Raw genomic sequence first — 15,574 nt, forward strand, 5'->3', positions numbered from 1 at the left:
CAGTATAACTGGTCAAGAAATTACCTAACTTCCAGAAGATTAAGAGAACCGAAATTTGGAAGACATTAATGGACTAATATATTGATTCATACCAGGCAGTTACCCAAGAGGGACTAACGTGCGGAGCTGAAGGAAAGCTTTAGAACTCTTTAACCCCTGCCCCGCCATGGACGTAATGGTTACGTCCATGGCTGCGGTGCTCAGGTGCCACAGACTTAACCATTACGTCCTGGGACGGGCCCTCTGGAGAAGCGTTGGCACTCCGCCCGAGGGCCTCCCCCCCACCAGGGCAGGGCTGGAAGGGGAATTGTTTCCTCTTCCACCCCTGACCCCCAGTGACGTCTGATGACATCAGCGCACCAACACGCCCTGACCTCATCAGACGTCAACTCCTGTCACGCTGAAAGTAATGCTTCCAGCGCGACCGAGGAGAAACTGATTAGTTTCTCTTTGGTACGGGGGGCAGGGGAGGCAGAGAGACATGAAAAGGGAGAGAAAGGCTTTTCCTTCCCTTTGCAGGTCTCTCTGTGCATTCCTGCAGCAAGATCGCATAGCCACTAGTCACCAAGGAATTTCTTTTTTGAGTGTGGAATTTGTCATAAGGGGAGCAGCGCCTTAGGCAAAAGCCACTCCCCAAGGGCTGTATTTCATACAAGGCCATTTTCGGCCTATATTAATTAGGCCGATAAATAGGTCGATCTGCCCCTGGGGGATGGTTGGTGGGGGGGGGAGGGGCAGAAGCCATTAGGCACCAGGGATTTTTTTTGTATTTTTTTTTTATTTATATTGATAAGGGGGGGCGACCCCTTAGGCAATGGTTGCTCCCCGGGGTGCAATTTTTTTTTATTAGGCCTTTCCTGCTCCTCCCCTGGGGGCAGACCAGCCTATATTAATTAGGCTGGAGGAATTTTTTTTGGGCCATTTCTGGCCCAAGCGGGGCAGAAAGCCCACCAGAGACGAGGGAAGATTTCCTTTTTTTCAAAGTAAGAGGGTGGGGGTATGGCTATACCCCCACCCCAAATAAATGGGGACAAAGTTGTTCAGCCCACCAGTGGGCAGATGGGGGCAATTACCCCCAATTCACACCTTGGGGGGCAGAAAGTCTACTAGATGCCTGGGAATAAAGAAAAAAATAAAAGAAATAGTGTGGTGATGGCCTCCAACCAGTATGGGGCATGGTTATGCCCCCAACCCAACTGAAGGGGGTAACAGTCTTTCAGCTCTCTCCCCACACACTAAAACATCTTATCCCACGGCAAGCAAGAGAACATTTGATTATCTGGGGTTTTGGTTTTACATTTGGGCCATGAGAGCTTGGCTAACTCAAAACCATCCCACTTGGAATGGTGAGGGCTGCACCTTTTTGACTTTGGGACACTACCATGTAGAGAAATCCACAAGACCTAGACACATCTGAAAACTAAATATCTGAGGCTTCACATACACCTGCACCATTTTCTTACTCACAATGCCCTGCAAACCTCCAACTTTGCTGGAAATCACACATTTTTCCCCATTTTTGTGATGGAACCTTCCGGAATCTGCAGGAATCCACAAACTTCCTACCACCCAGCATTGTCTGATCCATACCGATAAAAAGTCTGCCTCACTTGTCAGCCTAAAATGTTTTTTTCATACTGCCCTTTTGGAACAGCTTTGGTTCCCCCTCAATTTTGACACATTTGTGGCTCTTCCCTGTCACAGGCACTTGGCCCTCCTACACAAGTGAGGTATCTTTTTTTTACCGGGAGACTGAGGGGAACGTTGGGTGGTAGGAAATGTGTCCCAGTGGTGTGATCCCCCACATAAATGTGGGAAAATTTTGTTTTAGCTACATTTGAGGTTTGCTGAGGATTCTGGGTAAGAAAACATTGGGGGATCCACGCAAGTCACACCTCCCTGGACTCAGTCGGGTGTCTAGTTTTCAGAAATGTCTGGGTATGGTAGGTTTCCCTGTATGGCTGCTTAACCCAGGAACAAATAAGCAGGTGTCCTGCCCTCCCTCTGCAAAAACAGATAGTTTTGTATTTGATCATTTTGATGTGTCCAGATGTTTTGGGGCATTTCCTTTCGCAGGCACTATGCCTACCCACACAAGTGTGGTACCAGTTCTATTGGTAGACTTGGGGGAACTCTGGGTGGAAGGAAATTTGTGTCTCCTCTCACACTCCAGAACTTTCTGTCACCGAAATATGAGGAAAAAGTGTTTTTTGGCCAAAGTTTGAGGCTTGCAAAGGATTCTGGGTAGCAGAACATGGTGAGAGCCCCACACGTCACCCCATCCTGGATTCCCCTAGGTGTCTAGTTTTAAAAAATTCACAGGTTTGGTAGGTTTCCTTAGGTGCAGACTGAGCTAGAGGCCAAAATCCCCAGCTAGGCACGTTCCAAAAAACACTTCAGATTTCAATGTAAAAATGTGATGTGTCCATGTTGCGTTTCCTGACGTGGGCATTAGGCCCACGCACACAAGTGAAGTATTTTTATCGGGAGACTGGGGGAACACAGAACAGCAGAACAAGCGTTATTGCCCCTTGTCTTTCTCTATATTTTTTCCTTCGAAATTTAAGACAGTGTGTAAAAAAAGACGACTATTAGAGAAATGCCCTGTAATTCACATGCTAGTATGGGGACCCGGAATTCAGAGATGTGAAAATAACCACTGCTTCTCAACACCTTATCTTGTGCCCAGTTTGGAAATACAAAGGTTTCCTTGATACCTAGTTTTCACTCTTTATATTTCCACAAATGAATTGCTGTATATCGGTTTAGAATGAAAACCCATTGCAAGGTTCAGCTCATTTATTGGCTCTGGGTGCCTAGGGTTCTTGAAGAACCTACAAGCCCTATATATCCCCGCAACCAGAAGAGTCCAGCAGACGTAACGGTATATTGCTTTCAAAAATATGACATGTCAGGAAAAAGTTAGAGTAAAACGTGGAGAGAAATGGCTGATTTTTTCACCTCAAATTCAATATTTTTTTTTATTTTAAATGTTATTTTCTGTAGGAAAACCTTGTAGGATCTACACAAAAAACCCTTGGTGAATTCAGAATTGCGTCTACTTTTCAGAAATGTTTAGCTTTCCGGGATCCAGCATTGGTGTCACACCCATTTCTGTCACTAACTGGAAGGAGGCCAAAAGCACATAAAATAGTAAAAATGGGGTATGTCCCAGTAAAATGCCAAAATGGTGTTGAAAAATGTAGCTTTCAGATTCAAGTCTGCCTGTTCCTGAAAGCTGGGAAGCTGGTAATTTTAGCACCACAAACCCTTTGTTGATGCCATTTTCAGGGGAAAAAAACACAAGCCTTCTTCTGCAGCCCTTTTCTTTTTTCCCCATTTCCGAAAAAAAAAAAAAAAAACGAAAGTTTTGCTGTATTTCGGCTAATTTATTGGTCTGCTCCAGGGGAACCCACAAACTCTGGGTACCGCTAAAATCCCTAGGATGTTGGGAAAAAAAGGACACAAATTTGGTGTGGGTAGCTTATGTGGACAAAAAGTTATGCGGGCCTAAGCGCAAACTGCCCCAAATCGCCAAAAAAAGGCTTGGAACCTGAAGGGGAAAGGCCTGGCAGCGAAGGGGTTAACAGTTAAAAATGACGTGGTCTGTAAAGGGAAATATTCTGTGTACACTTAGCATTAACCGTTGCTTAATGTGAAACTGATCCGTCAGTGGATGATATGACAAACTCACGTGCAAAGTTTTACTAGTCACAAGTTAATTAGTTACAGTCGTGGTCTCACAATAAAGCGATTTAACTGATAACACCGCCTCAAAACCTAGTCATATTAACTGCAAATACAGAACACTTTTGCTTTCAACTTTTATTGGTATCTGCCCAAATCAAGGATGTCAGGCTTGCTTGAGTTTACTTTCTGTTCCGAGCATTAACTGTCATCAAACCTCTAAACATTTTATAATGTTCATCTAAAAGAGCCATTTCCTTGGAAACTTAGGAGCAGAGAGGCAACCAAACCTGCCAGTCATTGTGAGGATCACCATTTTTCCTCACAAAAGAATTTCAGAATACCACCTAGAAACTTGTTTTGCTAAGTGAGACATCCTGTTTCAGGACATTTCAAAAACATGACCTCAAAAGCTTTAACAAAAGGATGGATTTCATATCCAGCAATGTTGGCGTACAAAACCCCCTACGTCAGACATAATATGAGCAGCCAACAGCATGAAACTGTTTAGTCGTTTCTACTTCGTACCCGTTTAGAGCAACTTGGCGTTGAGGCTCGTTGACTAATTGGTCATTTAAAGGAAGCCGGGATGTAAAAGGAAGCGGGGCTGTAAAAACGTTTGTAATACAAAGTTACATTTCAAATAAAACAAAGGTTAACCTCTAGGTAGGATTATGTACAATAATTACCGGGTTGCATTCTTCTATTCTGTTCAACTGTTCTGGAGTACAACGTTCCAAGACAGGTTCGAGGATTTCAAACGGTACTCCTCCAACTTCATGCAATACTAAAATGCAAGGCAGTAAATTTCAATATTCATATCAGTACCAAAATTCAAACGTAGTTCAAAACATGCACATTAACACAGTACAATGCTGTTGTGTTCTAAACATTTGCAAAATGGTTGAAACAGTGTAAACTTTACCAAGAAGCAAGTCATATACCATTAACCAAATCTGTAATTTGCATCACACATTTTTAAATCATAAGTAGGCCTCTCTCACAAAAGGGAATTAGTTAAACCAGATTTTGAAAAAATAAATAAAAATACTACAGCAAGCATGTACTGTCTATAAAGTCTTCTCTTCTTAAAGCATAATAATTCCTTTATTTCCCCAGCTCTTGACTACGGTCATTTGAGTATTTTGCCTAAAGTGCTATGGGATTAAAAGGGAAACATCCAACATATTCGGTAATCTCATTGTTATCCCAGCCATATATGTGAGAATCTTCTCTTTCCAATGCCACTGGGCCTTCTTTATTTGTAAAAAAAAAAGAAAAAAAAAAAGAAAAAAAAAAACTAACTCAATGCCCAGTACTGCCTAGTGGCTGCGTCGGGAATATATGCAGTCTAAGGCAGGCGGCTCAGGTAGATATGTACGTGTGATAACCAACATTTGCTACCACCTTGCCACGTGATTCTATATTTGCTACAATTTGGATCAGATTTTTTTTAATTAGTATAATTTAATATGGACTTGAAATAATCCAGACATTTTACACCTCTGATACGGATATATTTTCTTTCTCATCCAAGAAGGGATGAAATTGGTCCAGAATGAGACCTGATTGCGGGTCCTTTTGGGATTACTTAGCCATCCAACATAAAACCCACGGATCCCACCAGAGAGGATCACCTTAACCATGTAGCTGCCAAAACCCAAATTATACATTCTACTCAGCTTCAACAGCACGGAACTGGACCCACAAACATCAGTTGCGTTTTGCCAGTGATCAAGAGCCATTTTTCTACAACCAAAGCTGCAGTTTTTCCAGATCTTATTCAACTGCTCTGTGAGTTCCTAATGACTTCCACCCAGGGGAAACATCACCTAAATGTAAAAATGAAAATCCATGCCTCTTGCTGCTGGCAGATCATGCAGCAGTTTAAAGTTTATATTGAAGACTACTGGAGAAAAAGGGGAACCATGAGGGACTCGGCCATTGATTCATTTGTAAAATAAGTAAAGTCCAATATTCTTCTTAGGTGGGCGCCACTGTGAAGGCCTAGTGCAACAGTACCGAGCCCCTCTTTACCATCTTTAACACTGCTGCTACTATCCCTTACAAAAGCGGTCTGCGGCCAGTGCAGTCCCTGCATTCATGACCCCTTCCTTTGCAGGGACTGCCAAATGTCCATCAGTGTTCACCTTCGCCCTATACATCCGTTTTGAAAGAACGCTAACACCGAACGTGTTTATATCTACTACTTTGGGGGCTGGGGTGTTTAGGGAGCGTCTCCACAGGAAAGATTTAGCCACATTAGACTATTACGCACACAATCACCCTACACTGCATAATGGTACCTACAACTGATATACTATCGACCTTCTTGACATAAATCTGACTATCTGTCACAACTGTGGCGGAAGCATTTGGAAAAAATGACAGGCCAATATTTTGGGACTAAAAAAAGTATTACACCAATTGAGAAACTAGTATTTTAATAACAATAGTATTGCTTGTTGCACGAAAATTAGAACCTTTTTATTTATCTGCAATTTAGTTATTTGTAGTGCTTAATTTGTAAATAAAAACGTGCCGGTGCCCAAAGCCCTCCTCTTAAACACGGGGCTGCTACATTTAAATGTGCGAGCACGGAATACTGAGGCAGCGTAATCCTGAAGCCATCTCGGGCCTCCTCAATCTATTTAAAGCCACTCCCTGTCCAATCAGCTCACTGGCAGCTTTCTGCTCTCTTCCTTTGTGGTGCTCTTTCATTTTTCTCTTCCTCTGTTTTCCCAATGTGTATTTGCTCGTAGCAAATGCTTAAGGCAGAAGAATAACCGCTGGCCCTAAAAAATAAGTGCCGGTGCTCAGCACCGGAAACAATAAGCACAAATTAAGCACTGGTTATTTGATAGCAAAATCCATGTATTTCAGAAACAGGCACACTGCATTTACTAAAAACACTTAAGGCTGATATTTTGAGTGATAATTCATGGTGAGTTCATAATACGTATTGCTGAAGATTGGTGGCGCCGGCTAGGCCTTCTAGAGTTGGCTATTTCAGGACTGGGGTGGAGGCATTTTATCATCTGTAGTTATAACGATTTTTCAATGTCATAATAATGTGAAGGTGGAGCATGCAAATAAGATACCAGTTCTGTTTTGAAAAATGATAGGCCATGTGATATTGTATGCCCAGTATCAAAACCCCTTCAGAGGGCCACAGGTTAAGCAGAAGCTACTGGGCCCAACAGTGGGTAGTTGTCTTTTACTCCTGATGTTCCAGGACCCGACCTGCTATGGTTCCTGAGTAACATGACTAGGTACTACCACTTCTGCACTTGACTCTCAGTGATAGTGTGCGTCGTGCAGTCCATGGCTCTTCAGAAGAAAGTATCTGGTAAGCTATGCAAGGGCTCATAATCCAAGATACCTCCAAGAGATCGCCCAAAAAATGACTTTCCAATCTAATACTGACATTTAGTGTAAAAAGAGGTATTTATTATACACTAGATAACCCAGACAGTAGTCTCTCAAGACTAGTGCTCATCAGGGAAGTGCCCCCCTCACCCTCTGGTCCCTTCTATCCCCCATTCTCCTAATGCATGCTAAATTATGTATCCCTGGAGGATTCTTAAAAAGAATCACAGTTGATGCCAGCATTAAAGTCTGGCTTCAGCCTTGAAAGGTAAATCCACCAAGCTCCAACCAGTCTCACATGGGCCTACCGCCCCACTTCCACCTCACCCTGTTGGCAGCCTTCAGAGCGTCCAGAAACTGGGGTGCTTCATTCATCCAGCAGCTGAATCAGCACACAGGGGTGGTAGCAGACCAACAGCTTCCAGGTACTGTGGCTTTTTCAACTGAGCAGTGTAATGTGTTCCCCAGCCTGGAGACCCACCAATGAACACGCCACACACGGAGCTATGTATTACACGTCTTTATTCTTCTGCATGTAACTGCACACTCAACATTCTAAACCTGCATTCACTTCACCACGTTCTAACACTTATGTCACAGTTCTTCAGGAGTCAAAAGGGTTCCGTTATTCACATACACAAAATCCACCCCTCTGTTAAAAAAAAAAAAATATATATATATATATATATATATATATATATATATATATATACACACACAAACATATACACAATCATAGTCCATAGATGAGCTCGCTTTGCAATTTGATTACTTTTCCTGATTGCGTCATCAGAAACTGGGAATCAGCAACAGGAGTGTCCATGGTCTGCATTGGTAATGCAGAGGGCAACAGCAGTCTGGGGTTTTCCAATTGCTTGTTCTGAACCAGTCTCTACCTGGACATCAGCTTGTGCCGAGTAATGAGCCACATGTCTTAAATGTGGGAAAGCTTGCTTAATGGACTTTCCAGGACATTGGGCAGCCACCATGTGTCCTTTGCTGGTTACGACATGGAATGGCTCACCATCAAATGGAGCATCTGACTTCTGTTTTCTCTCCGCATTCGCTGTCTGAATGAATCTGACAGCATCCGTCAATAACTCAAAGACGTATTGCTTCCTCTTCATTAAATTGATTGAACTTAGTTTTTAATGAGTGTATCCAGTCTCTCAACCAATTTGTCTATGGTTTCACTAATTCTGTCATTCTTGACTGAAAATGTACATTTCGTGATCTACATTCGGCATTGGAATGAACTTGAGATTCAAGGCTTCTTTAATTTGACAGTGTGCAAGTTCATCAGCTTGAGGCATTTTCTTTATGACTTCTTTAACACTATCTCCAGCAGGATTCTTCAGGTATTTGGTAGTGTTTTTGTTATCTGTTTATTCAAGTGCATCAATGAAATCATCAAATGTCTATCCAAGCAGTCCATCTATTGCCAATGCTTTGCTTTTTGGTGGTATCAAATGATGGTGGTGGTTCCAGGAAGGTGGTGGCAGTGTAACTGCTCATAGGATTGGATGACACTGGGAATGGAGTTCTCTCAGACTCCGCTTGGTGGTCATGGTAAATTTGTTCATACACACTATCTGAGGCCTGGTGAAGTGATGGCCTCTGTGCCATCTTGGAACGTCTTTGGAACTGTGACATCTTCCTTGGTCTTCCCTTCACTTTCTGGAGACTTCTGGAGTTGTACTTAACCGCCACCCAGCAGCTTTCGTGGTGTGCAGTGTCAGGAATTGGACAGCTCAGTAAGCACAACTCTTGTGCTTCTTCTTGGGTCTCTCTGCCCACCTCCAAGGCTGTAGGGCTCTTCTGCTCGAGGCTCTGGTAGGTAACAACAGTATGCATTGTTATAAACTGTCCTGTCAACTAACACTCTTTTCTGTAATGGCTTGTGGCCGCCTTTAGTGTTATCTCTGTTCACTGTATAGCTTTATACTGCATAGTACGCAGTACCTTTCTGTATGGCCTTTCTAGCATGTTCTTGGACTACGATGTATGGACTTTCCAGTGAAGCAGGGCTCAAAGTTAATTGCCGATCATCAAGAGGGGTGAGACGTGGCGCAAGCTGCTGCATCGGGACGGGTTTGGCCCGGACACCCAATCTCCAACATTTGACACAGCACACCTGACACTGGAGGTTTGCAGCTCCCTGAGGCAGGTTGGTGGGCTTGCAGTTTCCAGTGTGTAGCAAGCTGGTGTGATCGAGCGGGGGCTCTGTGCTGAAGCCCCACTGCAGGTGAACAGAGGCTTTGCCGAGGATGCTGCAGGCCCTACTGAGTGGTCTCAAGAGCTTTTGTTTGGTGTCCCTGCAGTTTTGTGTCTGGCCTGAGCCTACCACCCGTCTTGTGCGCCTTACCCTGCTCCCTTGCGTCCAGTGTTGACTACGAGTCTTGCACTTTGAGAGGCTCTGTTGTTTGCCGCAATGTGTGGGCAAGATATTTGGATGTCCTGTTCTGCGCTGTCTTACAAACATACTAAGGCACACACCAAAAGTCCAAAAAGCATGTGATTGTATAAAGTATACAGAAGTCCCCAACAAGTATTCATGATAGTTCGTAGTTTATTCTTCACAGAGGCGAAGATTCCAGTATGTACATGGCAGCCGACAAGTCTCGTCATCAAGACTTTCAAGGCTGCAAAACGATATATACAGTATCTGACTCAAATATTGATGATACAGGGATACATAGTTTATTGTGCTCACCATGTATTAAAACTCTTGAGTAAAAATAGTGTCATTTCAGGATTCATATGAGGGGCAGAGGGAACTTCTCATATCCCATGGACATATCAGTGTAAGATGCAATTAGTAAGGGAAAACAGAGCTCCTGTGCATTTATCACCATTTGTGTCAGAGTCCCAAGACCACGGAAATATTCTTGCACCACTAATATAAGAAGAAAGAGTGAATCCCCAAGTGTCAGAGTATAGAGTCCTATGACGCTGTATATCCAGAAGCTTAAATAGAACAATGAAGACATACCCAACATGAAAGATGCATGTTCATATGAACAGCGAGACCATCTCAGTATTATGTTATGCTGAAACTGGAGGGAAACAAAATTATAACTATACATAGGACCCACTATGATAAGGTAGTCAGTCCTATTCGTCGGTGTTGCCAAGAAGGTGTTGAAAAGCATAACCACCAGTAGTGGTTAACTGTTCTAATACATGCTGTTCTGCACTCTTTTTCCTGAACTAAGAGGGGAAACATGATGCTATAGCTACTGTATTGATTCATGACATAACTACTTTTGATATTAACAGGGACATTCTCCTGGATGAATTGTTTCAAAACAAAATGCCATCAGTACCTACCACTAAGGTAGGAGACAATAAGGAAGGTCTGAAAATGAAGTTTATTAGACTGGATTGTTTAAAGAAACGAACTATCCAGGTGGTGGGACTTCACTATCTTACAGAAATACATTGAGAACAAAGAAATCCCTAGATGGCTATGTGTAGTTATTTTCCCCCTCCTCTGAGGATTCAAGTCCTGGTTTCCTCAAAGAATGGGAACAACTTTTGGCAACCTCATCCTTTGGTATGATGGACATCCTGATCAGGGTTGCCACCAACAGGAGGGAGAAACTCTTACAATAGACAGATGAGTTAGAGCAAGAAATCAGAGATGTCAACTTACCACAGGTAGCTGAAAAGAACTACAAAACCCTTAAAGAGGTTTATAAGAAGCAATCAATCAATCAAAAGATTTTATAGAGCGCGCTACTCACCCGTAAGGGTCTCAAGGCGCTAGTGGGGGCAGGGGTGAGGGGGGTTAGTGTTCAAACAGACATGTCTTGAGGTGTTTTCTGAAGAGTAGGTTGTCTTTGGTTTTGCGGAGGTTGGTGGGGTGGGAGTTCCAGGTTGTGGGGGCGAGGTAGGAGAAGGCCCTGCCTCCTGTGGTGGTTCGGTGGATGCGTGGGACTGTAGCTAGTGCGAGGTCGGCTGATCGGAGGTTGCAGGAGGGAGTGTGGAAGTTCACTCTTTCATTGAGGTAGGTCGGGCCGGTGTTGTGGAGGGATTTGTGTGCGTGGATGAGGATCTTGAAAATTATTCTCTTGTCTATGGGGAGCCAGTGAAGAGATATGAGGTGTGGTGAGATTCGTTTGTGGCGGGGGAGGCCAAGGACGGGGCGTGCGGCTGTGTTCTGGATTCTCTGGAGTTTGCGTTTGAGTTTGACTGTGGTGCTGGAGTAGAGGGCGTTACCGTAGTCAAGTCTGCTGCTGATGAGTGCATGGGTGACTGTCTTCCTGGTCTCTGGGGGAATCCATTTGAAGGATTTATTTTTTAAGAGTGTGGAGTGTGTGGAAGCAGGAGGAGGTTAGTGCATTGATTTGTTGTGTCATTGAGAGGGAGGGGTTCAGGATGATGCCGAGGTTGCGTGCTTGGTTTGCGGGGGTGGGTGCGGGGCCTAGGGCGGTGGGCCACCAGGAGATGTCCCATATGGTTTTGTTGGGGCCGAAGATGATGATCTCGGTTTTGTTGGAGTGAAGCTTGAGGTGGTTAGTTGTCATCCAGTTGGCGGTGTTGAGGAGAGCAGCGTGTAGGTTGATTTTGGTGGCGGTGGGGTTGCGGTGAGGGAAAGGATGAGTTGGGTGTCATCTGCGTAGGAGAGGATAGAGATTCTGTGTGGTCGGAGGATGTTGGCTAGGGGGATCATGTAAATTTTGAAGAGTGTGGGGCTGAGGGAGGACCCTTGGGGGACTCCGCAGATGATCTTGGTAGCGGTGGAGTGGAAAGGTGGAAGGCGGACTCTCTGGGCCCGGTCGGTGAGGAAGGAGGTGAGCCAATCTAAGGCTTTGTGGCGAATTCCTATGTTGTTGAGGCGTGTGCGGAGTGTGTGGTGGCAGACAGTGTCAAAGGCTGCGGAGAGGTCTAGGAGGAGGAGTACGACGGTCTCGCCTTTGTCGACTTTGGTCCTGATGTAGTCAGTGCATGCGATGAGGGCGGTTTCCGTGCTGTGGTTCTTGCGGAACCCGGATTGTGAGGGGTCAAGAGTGTTTTCTTCGAGGAAGTGGAATAGGCGGGCGTTGACTAGTTTCTCGGCAACCTTGGCGGGGAAAGGTAGGAGGGAGATGGGGCGATAGTTGGAGAGGATGTCCGGGTCGGCTTTGTTTTTTGTTTTTTTAGGAGAGCGGTGATTTCTGCGTGTTTACAGAGGTCTGGGTAGGTGGCAGAGTCGAAAGAGGAGTTGATTATGTCGTGGAGTATGGGGGCGATGGTTGGGCTGGCTTTATTGTAGACGCGATGTGGACAGGGGTTGGAGGGGGATCCGGAGTGGATGGAGTTCATGGTTTTTTCAGTTTCTTCGTGTGTGGTGGGGGCCCAGGTGGCGAGTGTGGTGCGAGGAGTCGTGAGTGGGGGTTGAGTTGGGTGAGTGAGGGTGGGTGGGTGTGTGTGTGGTATGAAGCTGTTGTGGATGTCCAGGATTTTGTGGTGAAAGTGGTTGGAGAGGGCGTCACATAGGGGCTGTGTGTGTGTGGGGTCTATGTTGCTGGCTTTGGGTTTGGCTAGCTCTTTAATGATGGTGAAGATTTCTTTGCTATTTTGAGAGTTGTTGTGAAGGCGTGTCTTGTAGTGATCTCTTTTGGCAGTGCATATGAGTTGGTGATGGGTGCGAATGGTGGCTTTGAGGGTGGAGAAGCTGGTTGTAGAGGGATATTGTTGCCATATTTTCTCCGCTTGATGGCATTTGGAGTCTTAGAGTTCAGGGGTGAACCATGGGGCGTTATTGATGTTGCGGGTGGCGATGTGTTTTCTGAGGGGGGCTAGTGTGTCTGCGCAGGTAGTGATCCATTTAGAGAGGTTGTGTGCTCCTGCGTTGGGGTCATTGGTGTGGGGGGGGAAGGGGGAGGTTGTGAGCCAGTTGGGAGTTCAGGCGTTCTGTGGGGATCTTGTCCCACATGTGGTAGGGTGTGGTGTGTTGATGGTGGTGTTTGGGGGGGTTTTGTGAAGGAGAAGTGGACTAAGTGGTGGTCAGTCCAGAGGAGTTCGGTGGTGTGGGTGTAGGCTATGTGTTGGCTTGAGGTGAAAATTGCGCCGAGCATGTGTCCTGCTGAGTGGGTGGGTGCGGTGACCAGTTGTTTGAGTCCGAGGTTGGTGAGGTTGTCTATGAGGGAGGTAGAGTTGTGGTCTTGAAGGTTCTCCAAGTGAAAGTTGAAATCACCAAGGAGGATGTAGTCTATGGAGGTGAGGGCGTGCGAGCTGATGGTGTCGGCGATGGTGTCGCAGAAGGCGGGGCGTGGTCCGGGTGGTCTGTAGATTAGTGTACCTCTGAGGGTGGAGTTGTTGTTAATGTGGATTAGGAAGGGCATGTGTTCTGTGTTGTCGATAGTGTCTTGGGAGCTGGTGGTGACTTTGATGGTGCCCCTGTGTAGGATGGCGATGCCACCACCTGGCCTGTTGAGGCGGTCTTTGCGTTGGAGTTTGTATCCCTTGGGGGCGGCGGTGGCTATGTCGGGTTCCGGGGAGGGGTTGGTCCAGGTTTCCATGAGGAAGGCGATGTCAGGTGAGTGTGATGTGATGAGGTCCCAGAGTTCTATGGCATGTCTGTGATGGGAGCGGGTGTTGAGGAGCAGGCAGTTGAGGTGGTTGTAGTTGGTGGTGTGGTGCGTGAGGGTGTTGCGGGTGTGTTTTGGTTGTGGGGTGGTGTGCTGCGGGGCTGGTTGGTGGGGGCAGAGCAGGTGTGTATTGCGTTGGGGGTGTTGTGTTTGTTTTCGGGGGTTGCTATAGTTGGTGTGTGGTGTGAGGGATGAGGAGCAGGAGAAATAACAGGTGTGGCAGGTGAAGGGGCCATGAGTGTGTGTGTGGGGCTGGAAAGGGTGCAGGTGGGGCGAGGGCCTGGGTTGAGTGAGTGGAGGGTGAGTGGGGAGTAGATTTGTCTCAGGGGGCCAGGGGGACTGGCGCTGGGCGCGGTCTTGGCACGGACCGGCGCAGACGGGCTTGCCTTTGGCACGCCTTCGGCTGCCATAAATGGGGAGGAGGGAGGGAGTGGCAGCTGGGAGGAGGGAGGACCGGGCGAATGGGAAGGCTGGGGGTTGGGGTCCCAGAGATTAGCATTGGCGGGGAAAAAACAAAAGGAAAACGGACGGTGAGGAGGTGGGGGGAGGCGGGAGGGGCCGCAGCGGCAAAGGAAAAGAAAGAAGATTGGAAAACGGATGGTGAGGAGGTGGGGGAGTGGCCGTGGGGATGCAGCGGCAAGGGAAAAGAGAAAGGATTGGAAAAAGGGCGGTGAGGAGGTGGGGGGAGGCGGGAGGGGCCGCGGGGTTGCAGCAGCAAGGGAAAAGAGAAAAGATTGGGAAACAGACGGTGAGGAGGTGGGGGAGGCGGCAGGGGCGGCGGGGACGTAGCGGTGGGGATTTTAAGCAGAAGGGAACTGCCAAGAAGAGGCAGCACGGGGCGGCGGTGCGAGGAGCGACCAAGGGTTGCTCCTTGTTACCGCACCGCGGCTGCCATAAATGCGAAGGAGGGAGGGAGTGGCAGCTGGGAGGAGGAAGGACTGGGTAAATGGGAAGGCTGGGGGGGGTGGGGCCGTAGGGATTAGCAGCGACGGGAAAAAATGAAAGGAAAACAGACGGTGAGGAGGTGGGGGGAGGCGGGAGATGCTGCGGGGACGCAGGGGCAAGGGAAAAGAGAAAATATTGGAAAAACGGACGGTGAAGGAGGTGGGGGATGCGGGCGAGGATGCGGGGACGCAGCGGCAAGAGAAAAGAAAAAAGATTGGAAAACAGACAGTGAGGAGGTGGGAGGGTCCGCGGGACGCAGCAGCAGGGATTTTTAGCAGAAGGGAAAGGCCAAGTGGAGGCGGCGCGGGGTGGCGGTGCGAGGAGTGACCACGGCATCAACTATATATTAAGGAAAAACAAAATGCACAAACTACAGAGGAATGATAATGATTACAGAAACAGCAGGGTCTTCAAATATGCATGAAAACTGGCAATATAAAGATTAACGCATCAGAAGACATTAGTAATAGGGCTATCATTTACCTGGTATTGGTCTCTTCTAACAGTGAGATTGATGTATCTAGTGTGAGAAACTAGGGCTGATTGCAGAGGCCCCATAACTTTTTGCCCCCATTTTCCACTTTATGCTGGTGTTTTCCTGACTCTGATGGTGCCCTGGGTACTGCTAACCAGTCCCAGGGCCTGTGCTCTGTGTAAAATGGATATGCAAATTAGGGTAATTATAATTGGCTAAGTTAACCTACCTATAAGTCCCTAGTATATGGTAGGGCATGTAGGTTTAGGGACCACAGCATAGGTGGTGCACACCTACGTGCATTGCTGAGGTGCCCAGTGTCATTTTAAAAGCAAGCCTGCCTTGCTGGCTGCTTTTAAATTAAAGTTATATGCAAATTCGACTTTGGAATTAAAGGTACTTCCAAAGTCTTAAACTACCTTATTTTTACATATAAGGCACCCCTAAGGTCTGCCCTATGTGCCCCTAGGGCTGGGTGCCATGTAACTATAAGCAGGGACTTTATAAAAATAGATTTATAAGC

General features: G+C 46.4%; 1 protein-coding gene across 2 annotated transcripts in view; it reads right to left on the bottom strand.

The window, feature by feature from the left end:
- Positions 1–15,574, bottom strand: part of LOC138296556 (elongin-A-like) — a 537,924-nt gene that overhangs the window by 205,492 nt on the left and 316,858 nt on the right. For both annotated transcript variants that reach the window (XM_069235792.1, XM_069235793.1), the window contains exon 7: positions 4,377–4,474. In XM_069235792.1, coding sequence (XP_069091893.1) covers positions 4,377–4,474 — 98 coding nt within the window. The remainder of the gene's footprint in view (positions 1–4,376; positions 4,475–15,574) is intronic.

This window comes from Pleurodeles waltl, chromosome 5, assembly GCF_031143425.1.
Source record: "Pleurodeles waltl isolate 20211129_DDA chromosome 5, aPleWal1.hap1.20221129, whole genome shotgun sequence".
In the NCBI taxonomy this organism is placed as follows: Eukaryota; Metazoa; Chordata; class Amphibia; order Caudata; family Salamandridae; genus Pleurodeles; species Pleurodeles waltl.